The following is a 15,520-nucleotide window of genomic DNA, read 5'->3' on the forward strand; positions in this document are numbered from 1 at the left end:
TCTCGTCGCTCGTCAAAATGTAATTAGATATGTATACAGTATTACAAATATTTGTTATCATCGATTAGAGTATCAGGTTTGATATTTATTTTTAAAAAATAATCTTCGTATTATATAAATATACAGCCAAATAATACAATTGCTATGTAAACCAAACTTCCTTCTTATTTGTATGATTGTACGTACTTTATTCTCTTCTTTTCAAACGGCTGCTAACTCAAAATTTTTTAGACGGATACAATTTGAAGATTTGTCTTTTTATGAAATTTAAATGAATCTGCAAATATCTTTTTTTAATGCATTATTAAACCCTATTTTCTTCCTATCTTAGTTGAAGATAAAAGTTTATCTTCGTAAGATAGATGTAGAGTGAATTATCAGATTATGTAAATGAGCCGCTGGTCGATAACATTGAAATCTGTTCTTGTGGCAACCGGTCTACTATATCGAAATCGTCTAGTTGCACAAAGATACCTAGAGGCAGCATCTGCAGCTAGTTGCAATTAGTTGTTGCCCATTGGAAAGCTTCAGTAATTCCTTCAGTTCCTGCTGATCATCCTGAATTCCAGTTTTTGAAGTCAATTACCGATGAGAGCACAGAACATCGGATTGAAAGCATTTGTTACATGACAAAATGTCTTCGGAATCGCAACGAATTGAACCGAAAGAAAGTCTAGGCGAAGATACTTCGGAACTCGATAGTGAAACCGGAAGTAATTTCACCCTTCCTAGATCTGATTCTATCATCTTCACGCTATCGATCCTTTGATTTTGTCCCAGGATAGCCTAAGTAAAAATAAAACCATAAGTAAAAACCGTCTACCTACTCTTTTCCAATTTCTTTTTTATCGACTGAAAAGAAAAGGGCGAAAAAAAGTAACTCACGGTAACGTTTGACTTTTCAAAAAACGTCCTATGACAATGATTCTCATCCGCCACGAGAGGAAATTTCAAAGCAGCATTGACTTCCTTCCTCTGAACTGCTTTTCTCTCCAGCATGTACTTTCTATCAGTGGTCCTGCGAAGATAATCGATGTCCTTCAGAGCAGTCAAGGCCAGAGTAAGTTTAGAATCGCGAATCCTAGCGAATTCTTCCTTTTCGATTTTTGAATCAGCATCCCGTGCAGTTTTGAGCAGTTTTTCCTGATTCCCTTGAATAAATACCCCCAGTCCACGATGTCTCTGTATCATGAGGAACATCATTTGCCCATCCATACCCAGCGGGTTCACACCGACCTGCTCCAAATACTTAACGACCTCTATCCAAATCTGACCTTGCTTCAAATTAAAGTAATGATCGACAATTTGCATCGTAATCTAGAATAGATTAACGTACGGCCTAAATAAATTCCAAACATCCACATCCACTCGCTACAACTGTGCTTACAATATCAGTGGTACAAAGATCTTCATATAAAACTTTATAATGTTCTTTTGCTCTGTTATACCCAAAGGTCTCCCGCTCTATGATCCTGCGAATCGCATGGATCTTTGCACGAGTGGAACCTATCATCTCCAAAAGGGCTGGACTACAACTTTGATCCAGCCTCGCATGATACGTGCTCAGCTGTTGCTCGGTGCCCATCAGAGGAAGTTCAGCATCTGGACCAATTTCAATTATCCTTCAATGGTCTTATTTCTTCTATATTATTCAACAATTTTTTCTTTTAACAAATCCATGCTACCCTCTATAGAACCATTCGCCGTCCTCTGGACGCCAATTCGGATTTCCTCTTCTCGCCACACACGTGCCAGCAAAGACATTAAACCCTTTTGCTTATCGACTCCTCTCCAAGTGGCCAATTCGGCGGCACTGAAGGAACCCTCGCACATGTCTGCCAAGATACCAATGTAGACGCAAGTCACTGGATACTTGACCCTGTCAATGATATCCAGTATCAGGTACGTTCCTCCCGTTTCTATAAAGTTCTTCAGATTTATCGGGCAATAAACGATGCACTTCCAGACGTAGACACCCACTGCGATTAGAAGCCTGCCAATAATATTTATTCTTTTATCTGACATTGCAATACCACTCGGAGGAATCTCCAAGTACCGTTGATCCACTTGAAAATCGAGATTCCCTTTAGTATTTCTTCTTGTCAATCCTAATGTCCTCTGCAATAATTGCACCACCATCTTGACACTCTGGTCGCTCAAAGTTTCGGCAACTGATGATATCCTATTCGAGTGCAGACTCTTTAAAGCTATCATTGCGAGCGTGATGACACGTTGCCGATCCGTTGCTAATGACTTGTCATGGATAACAACAAAGTTTATCAAATCTGAAAAGATCATTCGATCTCTAATATTATTAATCTTGTGATAAATTATATTTATCTGTCAATTTTAACTTTTGAATGACTGTATACTTATGAGAATAGGTATGGCGCCTTCCTCGATAAAATCATTCAGAATCTCGACACACTCGACTGCCGACACTATCGAAGCGATTGTTATCAGACAGTCAATTATGACATAGGTCCCATCATCGACAGTCATCCACCACTTAATGATCGTTAATAACCTGCAACAAGTCAGTGTAGATAGTAGCAGATCTTATCATGAAATCTGTACCTAGCTGATAGGTGTACCTACGCGCGCCGTTATGCGCACGAAAGGAGTTTGTCATCTTTGGGACTAAAAGCGTCAGGGTGCGGATGGAGCACTGAAATAATTCCAAAAATTCTCGAGGATTTCTGCAAGACACCTTGAACGTCCTCACTCTGCTAGAATTTATGAAATCAAGAAGAGCCAAGAGAACCGATCTCTCCTCCATAATCTGCACCGTAAAAAATAAAAATTGATAACGGGAATTGACCCAGATGAATAATAAAAGTAGACCTTACGTTTATGGACGTATCACATTTTACGAGATGGCAAATGATCAGGAGCAAAGTCTTCCTGAAGGACAGGTCCTCGTTCGTTGTGACGGCAGGCGCAGTTTCCGCCCAGGAATCCTTTGCTCCAAATTCGTAAGCAGCAACAAGGACGGAGACATCTTCAGCGAGGCCACATTCAATTATTTTCCAGGAGGGTAGACCAACCATTCCAGTAAGAATTACAGTCGCTAGATCATTACGTACCGAATGAGTCTTGGTTTTCCGTCGAGCGTAGAGGACTTCCCTCTTGAAGGCGTATCGTAAACCCCTGGACGTGTTAAGATCGTTGGAATTATCAGTTACACTGCAAATGCTTTGGGGCTGGTCGGATTACGACACTCACCACATAGCACATCTAGTTGGCGAACAGAAGTCTTCCAGGCAAGCTGGAAACTTTTTCCCACTCGGAAAGACCGACATCATCAAAGCCAACGTCACTTTTGTAACAAGAACTAAAACTCCTTGATACTCAGGTCTTTCGGCTTCCTGCTGTGGCACTTCCGGTGGCGGGATGCAGTAGTTTTCTTTGTCGTAATACGGATTCAGTCTAACCAGAAGATGATCGAGTATTTTTGACTGCAGAAGCTTGTGACCTATTTTTCCTTATTTAGTCCTTGTTTTTTTTTCTTTCTTAGATACATTCGGCCAAACCATTTATAAACCACTCACAGCAGTGTTCGGACACGGCCACGATAACCTTGATCAGATCCAATAACTTTTCAAACATCTCCCCTTCATAGACTTCCAAAAGTTCTACTACGGTAACAGGTAGTCTAGATTTCTCCATTGCCCGTTGACAGAGCTCGGCTCTCACTGCTGAAACAGTGGTGGGCCTTGTTCTTACGAGAAGTCGACGAATTGCTGTCTGAACCTGTAGAATATTTTGGCTCCTAGGTAAAATCGCCATTAGACAACCCAGGACTGTAAAGTATTCTTCGAGATCATCTTGGCAGAACAGACTTTCCGAAGTCTTTTCAAAAATTGGCGGCTCGCAGCAAAACTCGAGCATCCTATCCAGATGGACTTGGTATTCCTCGACTTCCCTTGCTTTCCAACCTAAAAATTCTAGTAGCTGCATCACTACTGACAGATGTTTAACGTACTACGTCACTCGATATGTAAGGATGTCTGATATAGAAAGGCAAAGACACTATTATTTATTACAATCTCCCTGTCGTACTGAGTGTATCGAAATCTCCAAAGGATACGAATGCGTTTCCAGTCAGTCCAAGGAAATCTTTAAAAAGACGCGAAACTCGGAGAACGTTTTCACTCGCGACTGAATCATTTATGACTTCTGAGAGTCTAGTTACAACCTCATTCAAATTCTTGCTTCGCACTTTAAAACCTGCCCTCTTCAACGGTTCCAGTGACAACGTCACTCCAACACAATCCAAAGATTTACATATGTGATCCTTTCTTGATTTTATTTCTGTCATGTCTGCCGCACCTTTACATACAATTATTCTACTTGTATATTTTACAAATATTCTCCCATCGAATTCGGCATGCGACTTTTCACAGAGAATTCATACAGAATCAGACTCAGAATGCCCGTTAAGCAAGAGGAAAAAGACAGAAAGACAACGTTCAACAGCAACGAGACGTAGCGCTGTTTCGGCTTTTATTTCAATTTCAGTACAAAAATTGATAATCGATACTGATCGTGATGATGATGATAACGATGATAACTATGACGATAACCTTATATCATACAAAATACAGCAATGACATATTACATCTACGCGCATCTGCTCCCACGCGCCCTACTCCTCATGACTGTATAATAAAACAGTTTTTAGGCATTATAACTTTATCTAATATCTGACAATTTCCATTCAAAAAGTGCATCGAACTGCGTAGCATTTATAAAAAAGAAAGAGCCGAATTTCACACTGAGGAACCTAGTAAATTATTAAAGTAGATGTGCGAAGATTCTGTGCAAATATTTTCAAGTAGCCATGACACACGGTAGAAGTGGGGGGATTTTAATACACATGACAACTTTATATTATATAACACCTATATATTAATATACATACATATAGGCATATGGATCAATCGAAGAGATTTTCAAATCTATCGAAGCTGTGAGTAATTGCACTTGCCTATGGTATACCATAATAATAGCGTATAATCTGTCTACCCCATTATTCATTCGTCTCGTTCTACAAAGTCTATTCTAGCTATCTAGAGAAATTTGATATTCCATGAGGATGGGAGACTCGCGTGTAAAAATAATTTAATAAGTGAAAGTAAAGAACATTGAGTACCCAAGTCGAGCTGAGATTTTGCAACAGAAAGAGCTGCACGGGTAAACAAAGGTTGATAGAGCAGGACGGTTGATCGGACAGTCAAAGTTTGCATCTATTATCGAAATAGACAATGATTTAAGAACAGCTAATCTATAAGTGATGGATCCTGTTTTTTCTGAACGCTGCAAGGAGTCAATGGATTCTAAAACGACGAGGACGCTTCTTCTTGTGAGTACAGCAGCGTCGATAAGTTTGACCTCGGGTGGTATACTGCGACGGTGGACAAAACTTAGTGTCGAAATAGTAATTGCCAATGAAGAGAATCATTCGCGTGATCAGAATGAAGTTCACGCGAAAGAGTTCCTGTTAAATTCATAGAAGAGATGCGTTTTTAATATTTTAGCAATTTTTAATCCCTTGAAATTTTCGTTTTTTTTTTTAACGTAAAATCTTGTTTAGTTTGGTCTCAACTTACCTGAAAAGTTGAGGGTACAGGTAAATTCCAAGCGCGATGATCCGTTGCGGAGGTCTGTCAGCAGTCACTGGACAGACTGGCGCTTGACATGTCCTGGCACATTCGTACCTCGCTTCTCTCGTCGGCCAGAGCTTCCAAAATGTCGAGAAGCAAGTCCCGACTCAGCTGCTTTAATCTCGGTAGTCGAGCCACCTATAAATTACAATTGTCATTTGCTAGTAGCTAAGGTCATGGACGAGACGGTTTTACGAATGACCAAGGAATGAAGGAAGAATCCGGAAAAGAGATAAAGAGTGCGTCCTTGCCTTGCTGAAGTGATGGACTATGAGATTAAGAGCGTATTTCTTCATGTCGCTAGCTTGCATTCGGTCGGCTGCTTCCAGTATCTGTATAACGTTCTCGAATGTGACATTCATCTCAAGATTCTGCTTGCAAAATGCCTGAAGCCTATTGTTCGTGAATCCGTAAAATACTGGAGCTGTAAATAAGTAAAGGGAATCTTCCGGAGGCATCGATACGTCTGCATAATAAATATAACGCAGCAGCGAGTCGAATGACTCCAGGGATGGGATCATCTCTCCGATTTGTATCTGCAAGTAAGATGACATTAACGTTGAGTATTATGTGGCTCAAGTTTTGTCATTTATTCTCCTGTACATACATTGACAGTGTTGTCTTCAGGCATGAAGGATCTGAACATGCCCTCGAAGTAGCTGCAGCGCGCAGCCAGGACTGCTTTGTGAGCTGGAATTGGGACGCCGTCTAGCATTAGGGTGATGTCACAGAATTCTCGACCGACGCTCTTCAAGAACAGTTCCATATCCTGTTCCAGGGTAGTACCTGGTAAATGGTTATAATGTCCGTGATAGTACTCTATTTGAATTTATAAATAATCGAACCTGTGGACTCGTATTGCTTCGAAAAGTTTCTCGCTTGAGGCATCTGACGTCGTCTGATGATCTCGACCATCAATGGCTGATCGAGTGTCTCGAATTCCTGACTCATTACGATTTGATTGTAATTGCTATCCTTCACGACGAAACTTAGGCAGATCTCTTTGATGAAGTAAAGCTTCAGGTGCGCCGCGTTGTGCAGTGCTTCCAATACGTTCGCGTGGCTTATCGTGGCTTCGAGATAATGAACACAAAGCTGTTCTAGGCGTTTCATGTTGAACTGAACAGCCAACCGGTAGACGTCCATCATGAGCAGGACGATTCGATTGCTCAGAGGATCCTCTATTCTTTTAGTGGGATCAATGCGATCTGTATATATGTAATTTAGTACCATTTCGAAGGCCTCCGGCACCGCGTCCTTCAGTTTCACCTGCAGCAAAAAGAAAATGATTTTTTCTTCTCCGTCAGGAAGAAGAACGACGGAAACTGATGAAAGTGTAATACCTCCAACAATGGAAGATCCTTTATGGGTACGTCGACACTGCCAAATACTTCTTCTAGATGTTTCTCCCGTCGTTCACGAGCCTGTCTTATTCTGGAGCTAAGAAATTGGGAACGCGCCGCTACCATAGCGATATGCGCTGGAATCTTGGCTTCACTCTCCCCGAGAATGAACTCGACGTCGCAGAAGAGTCTGCTGCTCAGTAATCTGCCAAAGTCGTCGTGAAGAGTGCACTTGGGGTAGGACGAAAATTGGAAGCGATAGGTCTCCCCAGAGCGTACGTTGTTGTCCACAGTTCCACCGAATATGAACATTGCTTCGCCAATAACGGCTGCGGCGTGAAACAATCGACCGGACGGTATCTACGGAGAGTCCTCGTTAGATTAGATGCGCGTTACACATTCTGGGGGCGTCGTGGACCCAGAATGTGAACTTTTGGCATTCGTTACCTGACTATCTGCGGATGGCAGTACAATACTCCAGGTTTGAGTATCTAGATCGTAGCAGTGCAGATCATTCGGTAAGGTGGAGTCGGCCGCACCACCGAATACATAAAGATGACGATCAAAACTGACCATCGTGTGACCGTAACGTCGCGCGGGCGGTGGTGGTGCGCCGCGAAGTATGTGTTCCGTTGAAATGCGCGTCCATCTGCAAAAAAAATCAAGAGCATTCAAGTCGGCTCCATAGCTTTACTATCCTCCAAGCGAGACTTCAAATGGAAAACTGATTCTTTATACCGTTTTTCCTTAAAATGAAATTGAAAGAGACTATTGGTTATCTTGGCGCCGCTTTGACCACTGAAGACAAACATAGATTCTCGTGCTACTGCCACTGGAAAGTTACAGCAGGTTGGAGGACAATCCCCTGATTGTACTACTTTTTCCCATACCCTGAGGTCACCAGGCTAACAACAAGACGTACGAGAATGAATTATTTCCTTAGATAATATGAAAGCTATCTGATAAAATTGTTTGTCTTACCAGTAAGGAGATAGTCCACATATCATTCAGTCGAGCATTGCCATCGTAGCCAGCAAATATCCATAACTTATTATCGTAAACAGCTGCTCCGTGAGCTGATCTAGCTACCGGAGTTCTAAATACAGACAAATTAATATGAGAAACTAAGAAGAAATGTTGTACCTGTTGCAAGGACATGCTTATACCTTGAAGAAACCTTACTTTCCTAGAAATTTCCATTCCGTCCACTGTCCAGTCTGAAAACGATACTCGAAAAGATCATTTTTATTGGTAAGATTGGAATTGGAATGTATATCTCCTGTGTATCCACCAAAGACAAACATAGATGCATCATGAACCACTGCTGAATGATGATAACGAGGTGCTGGTGGTGGACCAGTTGCAAAAGCACGACCCCATGATTTTTCCTTAACATCAAAGCGCAGTAAATCGTTCAACATTCTCTTTCCATTGTCTCCACCAAAGACGTAGATGGCATCGTTGTATGCCACTACAGTGTGCTTGCTACGTCTATTTAACAAAAAAAGGGACAAGTTATATTTTATTTACTTCCACAAATACCAATTTACTTTGGTTGTAGAATGTTAATCATAAGCTCAAAGTGTACAAGAACATAGTACAAAGCAGCTAGAGCAGTATTTGTAACCTGAGAGAAATTTAAAAAATACAAAAATGTTTTATAAAACATAGTGTATAAATTAAACTAATCTTAAACTCACTCTCAGTACTAGATCGTTTCCTTGTTTATATTTAAGATAAAAAACCATTACTATCTGTACTGCCAGTGAGTCTTAGAATACATCCAATTAGACCCAAATCGGCTTTTACCTCGCTCCCACGAACTCGTCGCACTCGGGCATTCGTTGCCATCGATGAACAGTCTCGAAGGGCCCAAAATCAAGAGTGAGACATTCGGCAGTCGCAATGTTATCCATTATTCCACGTTTATATCCACTTTAAACGTCAAATGGACGATGTCAAAGTCATTCATAACCTGCTGCAGGACAAACCCTCCATCTTTCGGGTGAGCTATTGAGTCGATGCATCCGCCCTATCCGTCTAATACTGTTCTAAAACACCACAAGGGCCGTTTCTACCGTTACACTGGACTCCCTGACATCTTCGCCCAAATCTTACTGCAATTGCTGTGAAAATGCTCACTGAAAAATGCTGAGATTGAGAACTGTCAAAATCAAATGGACCGGTTGAGGAGGGGACGTCTGTCGGGAATGTGGTACTCAATGGTGCCGATCGATCCTTCGGTCTGCTTTGATCATGCGTTTTGCTCCATTTATTCAGTTCAGTTATACTGATGCGCAACCTATTGCAACTCCATTTAACTATTTTGCTTCACATTATGCGGATGTATATTAATATACTTATAGCGGAGTCAGAAATTTAAAAGAGAAATTAATAAAGATTAGCATTCGGTTCTAATTTTCGTATAGACCAAATCAAGTCTGAATGAAATAATGATCACCAGAATGTGCAAGAGAAAAAGAAGAAGACAAAGATAACAAAAGGACAACCGTCTGATACTCTATACCTGTTGATACATATAAAACAGAACCCATATGGGCAATAGACTAATTCTTCGTAGCCGTGAAACCTAAACGAAATACTGAGAAGGTATAAAATTATCAACAAAACAATTGCAATAACCACTTGATATATCTCACTTAAGTTTAGCATGTATAATTCTTACACTGAAGAACAATGTTAAACTTTGATCTTTAAAAAATTCTTATTCGGCCCTCGAACATGATTATATAAGCATTTTTATAATTTGTCTAAATTTCGAATGGAACCAAGTAAAAAGGGCTCTGACACAAAACTCCAGAATACATTGTACTTGAAAAACGTATATGGTGCGTGGCTATAAGTAGACCGTGACGTCTACATGCAGACGACACTCGCTACTCCTAATTATGTAGGTGCGTAAACAGGATGAAGACAATTTATTAAATAATAACGAAGGATCGGTGTCCTTCGTGTAGGAGTATGACGCACGGTTGGTCCACGACGCAAGACTCAACCTACTCAATGACTGAGAGGCAGTGCTCGATGAAATTCTCTCCAGGAGAGGTGTTTGCTACTAGACACCCAGGTACTATTTCGCTAGTTCCACTAATAAACAAATAAAAGACCCAGGACTGGCAGTGAGATTTAAAAATAATTCGTAAAGCAGCCTCAGTCGCTTACTGCTGTTCGATTAAATAAATTACAATATATTTTAAATTCCAGCCAATAGAACCGACTGAAATCAGCCAATGAAATTGGCGGAAATTTCATAACCGCAATCGTGGTTCAATTACGGGATATACCCTTAGTAAGCGCCGTATGGGCTAAATGATTTAGGGTTGTAACGTAAGATGTACAAATCCGTCTCACAAAGATAGGAGACATTAATACGAGTCTTTTTAGAGTTTGCAACGATGCGAGAGAACGTTATACACAGCTGTCTGATAAAAGTCTAGCTTTATATGGATCCTACAACCATTCAGACATATTGCAGATTTATTTTGAGATTGGAAAATCTCGTACAATAATCCTTATTACTTTGTACTCGTTAATGGAGACCTAGGTTGATCGCGATAAACAAATTGTCAACCATAGAACGAAGTAACATGACTTATATCTACACTGTAAGTAGACGGCTGTAATTGGCGAAATATCAAACGGCTGGTCTGTTTCTCGCTTGGCGATTATTCGAGATTCCATCAAGGGAGGAACGATTTAATCAACTCAACTCACTCATTCACTCACTCACTCCCTCTCTCCATTGCCTTCAGATATTTTTATAATATAGAATTATAACGTCGATGAAAACGCAACTAAATAAATATGCGGCAAGTCATATGTCTAACTACTTTCTATGTCAATGGATCTACAGCGCAGTTCAAAAATGTTTTCCAAAGTACTTATGCTGTGTACGGTATCTTTTGTGTTTGGATTTTTCTACCTTGGTAACATGTTTACTCTGCGTTGTACGGACTAATAGCATTGCATATTAGATTAGCGCTACGAAGGCCTCCCAATGTCTTCAATTTGAAACTCCAATCTAGGTCCAACCAGTCACTGGCTAGTTGACTAACTAGTCCACTGTTTCTTTTATGTCCACAATAGTAATGTCCATCAACTGGTCAACCAGCAGTAGCAACTAGAATTTCTATTAGGGCTAATTGTAAGTTTAACGATCAATTCGAAACGTATCGACGTTCGATCACATTCAATTCTATTATACAAAAACTTCACCTTGTACCTTCACGCGGCACATTATATGATTTTGTATAAATGATAATAATAAAACATTAATCTATGTATATAAGCCCCAATTTCAGGATGTAATCGTACAAAATTGCGGTATAGAGACAATCTGTACGGATCTGATTAATGACGGTGAGTCACCGCCGACATTTTACGCATCTTTTTTTCTTCCTGTGCTTCTTCGATTATTTTCTCTTATTACGCTCTCAGCGCACATTTCAAGTCTTGAGGATGACGTAAAAAAATTACAGATTACCTATTAATTAGCTATAGCATTACCGAAATAATTAATTTTACTAAGTTATGGATAACGTAATGTTTCCTTCATGCAGATAATACAAATGAAATGATGAATGAAAGTGATGGTAAGGATGGACCGATATCGTTGATAACGTAGAACCTTAGTCAAGTAGTATTACTTAAAGTATAACTTCAAACTCAATACGTTGCTGCACAATTTTGCAGCAGAGTCCAACGTCGAACATATAAATAATGATTAACAGGGATTGACTCGCGAGTAGGTGTCATGCAGAATGTATTCTCCGAATAAAACGCCAAGTAAGGTCTCAAACGCCTCGCCAGGTTCACGAAAAAAAATTAGCGAATAAAATTGAACTGGCACTTCTGGAATTCTTCCCCGAAAATAGTCTTAGAATATATAACGCGCCCCAGGGAAGAGTCCAGGAGTGCACGCAATGGTATGCATGCATTAAAATTTACAGCTACAACGCTAACCATGGATGATTGCGAATAGCTTCACGACTTCGATCTCCGTAATCGTACGTCACTTCGACCCCGGCTGGTATGTCTTCCTTCGCGGTAAGTACGAGGTGTGGTATAGATCCGACGTCCACCACCCTTGCCACCAAATTCCCATTACGTGAATGATTAACTAATCTGCCTAGTTTCTCGGTTTCCGCCGTTGCATCGACACTAAAAATACAATGTACAATATCTTACTGACCCCATGTTTGTTTAACTTTATTACAGATGGCCAAACAACGATGAAAATTGTCAATAGTTTCTGCCTAATATGTCAATGACTTACCAATACTGATGATTGCGGTGTTGAAAATAATACATGTAACAGCCTGTATTCTGATCTTGCGCATACAAAGCTTCACGCTTTTTAGCCGTGACCTGGTCGACGAGTTCGCCAATATATTCCACGACGAATTCACCTTTGGAAAACTCACGTGTGGTCACCACGCCACGACCTTTGCCGGCAAAGTGCCTAATCTATAATGGAAAGCGTGTCGTAAGTCATTTAAGAAAATTGTAATAATTATTCGTATTATCCTGTAATAGCATTATACTCACTTCTAAACCTTCTTCCACCTGGCACAATACTTTGTTTTCAAGATCACGTTGCTTCTCCTCCAGTACAGCTTTCTTAGACTTTCGAACGCTACGTCGTACCGGGAAGTAATCAGTTAACTTATGGTTTGTGTTTGCAGCTGCAATCGAATTGATCGCCTGTCTGTTATTCGTTTGGTTGTAGTTTAGCTTCCCGCGTCCTCTTCCAACTGGTGGTTTTCGTGCCACAGGTTGTACAGAACTAAAGGCAGCGTTCACTGGATTATCACATCTCCTAGTTGGAACTACCGGCACGTCTAACTCTTCTATTCGATCACATGGCATATTTATTCGATGTGGTGTTGATGGACCGCGATCTGGTACTGCTACGGGCGTTTCTACAAATTTCGTAGATGTTCCAAATGATAATAAATAATTGAGAAGACAACCAATTTAATCTTTCTAATTATCATAGGTTCTTTAAAATATTCTCTTCGATGAATAATACCCACCATCTGTCGTGAATAGTCCTGCATCTGGTAATTCACCTTCCTGGATGAGAATGTCATTGTGTTGATTTGTTTTAAAGGATTGTCTATCAAGTGAAGATGTAATCTTTGGCTCTTTGTGGATTTTCACAAGTTCTGTATTACCGAAGCTGACATTCTGTAAGAAAGTATTATACTTTTATAATATAGTATATAATTTATTAGGCCACATTTAACAAGCATGCTCATAATTCAAAAGGCTACATAAATCTTTCTCTGTTTTCTTAAAAGGTCAAAGCAATTGAAATACTTCTATCAGTTATTAGTCAAGTAAATCTTTTACTAACATCAAAGCAACAAACTGTTGTCATTTTTTCAGATGAATCGTATGTTTGAACATTCAACAGTATCTCTGAAGTATGTGTGAGCTTCTTGTTGCCAAACTCTATCCTTGTTCCTTTTCTTCGAGATGAATCTCTTTTTCCTTCTTCTTCGGTTAAAGCTACCGAACGTGTACGCACTGAACCCCTTGCAGGGGCACGTCCTTTCTTTCCTGAACATTCAAAATATTTCATATTTATTTTTAATGAATAGGTAATTGAATCTGTAAAATATAAAATCTAATATTATTGAACAAAGTACATTTGACTGTTATTACAAGATATATGGGATTACAATACAGGTCAATACAAAACAAATCAAAATACTAAATAAGGCAATTTAACCAATAAGTTTGAGTTACTTTCTAGAAGATTGATAAATTTGTAACAAGATTTGAAAATCAATGAAATTAGGTTTGAGAAAATATAAAAAATTTATAATAAACTAATTTAGAATTTTTTTTCAAAAGCAGTAAATGATTGTTCATACAATGGCACATAGCGAGTCAGTATAGTTATATTATAACGTAAATAACATCACGAGTTGGAGCAACTGTGTAAACCATAACCTGACACGAACGTATAGAGACTGTTAAATTTAAGTTCTATTAATTATTAGAAAAGCCATCGTACCTCTCACCATGCTGTGTCGATATTTCCTGATTTACTAAATACTTTCTCTCATCGAAAGACTTCACGAAATTCCTGAGGCCAGTGCACTCGTTTATACACAGCTTTACCTACAGATTCACAAAATGCCCGTTTGTCTCAAAAACTCGCACTTCATGACTTATAAAATGATATATTATTTATTAAAATCTGAGGCATACTGGCACATCTTGACGAAAAGAGATTTTTTTCGAAAAGTGAAATCTAGCGACAGCTACTAAACTCTACAACAGTTAACAATCATCTATGGCCGTTACACACTTACATCTTCCTGATTGAAACGAAAGACGATGCTAAACATGCTAACACACAGAACTACCGGAAACCGGAAATACTGTCAGTACAATGGCAGGAAAGAGGCTCGTAATACGAAGACAAGAAAATAGAATCCAGTAGAATCGGTGCAGGACATAAGAAAGTAATTATATTTGCTCTGTTAAAAATATTGAATTATATAAAAAACTGTTCTTCTTCTTCTATTTGTACTTATATATATGATTTTATTTCTCCATTAAGAAAACTCAACCAAAATACATTAGCAATATAGTTCGTAAATTTGTTCTATTTTTCCGTAGAAAATCCATTTCAAAGTCTTCGTTGATCGTTGCGTGAACAGAAAGCATGATGTGCAAAGATAAATGTTAAACTATAAAAATAATGTGTCCATCTAACCGAAGCTTATCGTAATCATTTTATAACCTCAATAGCAACAAGTAACTCTTTAACGAGAGACTTTTTAAAGATGCCTAACAGCAGTGCATTTGCAAGTCGATATCAGTTTATATGATTAAGCATTCCTCACATCTATTGCAATGTCAGTAGATATCAGTAATTCAATACGTAGTAGCGCATCTTCAATTAGAATAAATCTGGAATATTTCATCAGAGTAGATGGCACTGTTCGTCGCGCGAAGCTTGGATCGATGATGCTGGAGGGATGAAATTTTTAAGTTAATTTCCATGGAACAAACGAGAAAATGATCAGATTCAGCTATTCTTTTAGCAAATCACATATTGTAAGAAGCGAGATTCTCTATAACAAGATGGATTCTGAGTGAATTTTCGTTATAAAATCCTCCCACGCGAGAGACTGCTTTACCTTCTTTTCTTTTTACCGCGGATATTTTACATGGTATAACGATCAACCCCACAAGGTAGCGCGACAGGGTTGCCAGCTCGTTAACACTAACTAAAATAGGTTTAGGCTCCGTGCATACTTGCGTACGTTTGAGTTTCTATGTGATCAGCGTAAATTATATCCGAATATATTGTATAATTCTCACAAACAACTGAACTCATTTATGATAATAAAGTCAAATTTGATGTAACTTATTATTTGATAATAGATACCTTTTAAATGGCTGCAATTCTCGCGAATTATCATTGTCTTTCGTCATATGTCTGATAAAGATGACAAGGATGTTCCCAAT

General features: G+C 39.2%; 3 protein-coding genes across 7 annotated transcripts; all 3 read right to left on the minus strand.

Moving 5' to 3' along the window:
* Positions 1 to 45: 45 nt before the first annotated feature.
* LOC107273181 (cilia- and flagella-associated protein 69) lies at positions 46 to 4,340 on the minus strand. The gene is made up of 10 exons (XM_025090503.1): positions 4,091 to 4,340; positions 3,522 to 3,984; positions 3,226 to 3,475; positions 2,850 to 3,150; positions 2,595 to 2,782; positions 2,373 to 2,527; positions 1,686 to 2,285; positions 1,388 to 1,602; positions 886 to 1,317; positions 46 to 786 (listed from the first exon to the last, which is right to left on the minus strand). The coding sequence occupies exons 1-10, from the start codon at positions 4,319 to 4,321 to the stop codon at positions 583 to 585; spliced, it is 3,039 nt and encodes a 1,012-aa protein (XP_024946271.1). The 5' UTR covers positions 4,322 to 4,340; the 3' UTR covers positions 46 to 582.
* A 149-nt stretch (positions 4,341 to 4,489) lies between these two features.
* Positions 4,490 to 12,129, minus strand: LOC107273194 (leucine-zipper-like transcriptional regulator 1). 3 transcript variants are annotated; one of them, XM_015751130.2, is made up of 12 exons: positions 9,152 to 9,522; positions 8,819 to 9,060; positions 8,192 to 8,500; positions 7,991 to 8,105; positions 7,748 to 7,914; positions 7,457 to 7,658; positions 7,010 to 7,369; positions 6,512 to 6,935; positions 6,274 to 6,452; positions 5,918 to 6,202; positions 5,613 to 5,804; positions 4,490 to 5,500 (listed from the first exon to the last, which is right to left on the minus strand). In XM_015751130.2, exons 2-11 carry the CDS (start codon positions 8,923 to 8,925, stop codon positions 5,670 to 5,672), a joined length of 2,283 nt encoding a protein of 760 aa, XP_015606616.1. In that variant the 5' UTR covers positions 8,926 to 9,060; positions 9,152 to 9,522; the 3' UTR covers positions 4,490 to 5,500; positions 5,613 to 5,669. The 3 variants fall into 3 exon arrangements, with proteins under 3 accessions (XP_015606616.1, XP_024946233.1, XP_015606615.1); XM_025090465.1 differs by lacking the exons at positions 8,819 to 9,060; positions 9,152 to 9,522 and adding an exon at positions 11,993 to 12,129; XM_015751129.2 differs by having other exon boundaries at positions 8,819 to 9,522.
* Positions 9,813 to 14,376, minus strand: LOC107273195 (histone-lysine N-methyltransferase PR-Set7). 3 transcript variants are annotated; one of them, XM_025090499.1, is made up of 6 exons: positions 14,356 to 14,376; positions 13,389 to 13,594; positions 13,066 to 13,219; positions 12,578 to 12,951; positions 12,306 to 12,496; positions 9,813 to 12,190 (listed from the first exon to the last, which is right to left on the minus strand). In XM_025090499.1, exons 2-6 carry the CDS (start codon positions 13,410 to 13,412, stop codon positions 11,980 to 11,982), a joined length of 954 nt encoding a protein of 317 aa, XP_024946267.1. In that variant the 5' UTR covers positions 13,413 to 13,594; positions 14,356 to 14,376; the 3' UTR covers positions 9,813 to 11,979. The 3 variants fall into 3 exon arrangements, with proteins under 3 accessions (XP_024946267.1, XP_024946266.1, XP_015606617.1); XM_025090498.1 differs by lacking the exon at positions 14,356 to 14,376 and adding an exon at positions 14,062 to 14,349; XM_015751131.2 differs by lacking the exon at positions 14,356 to 14,376 and adding an exon at positions 14,055 to 14,349.
* Between the last annotated feature and the right edge of the window lie 1,144 nt (positions 14,377 to 15,520).

The sequence above is a fragment of the Cephus cinctus genome, unplaced genomic scaffold (genome assembly GCF_000341935.2).
Source record: "Cephus cinctus unplaced genomic scaffold, Ccin1 Ccin1_scaffold1474, whole genome shotgun sequence".
Taxonomy (NCBI): Eukaryota; Metazoa; Arthropoda; class Insecta; order Hymenoptera; family Cephidae; genus Cephus; species Cephus cinctus.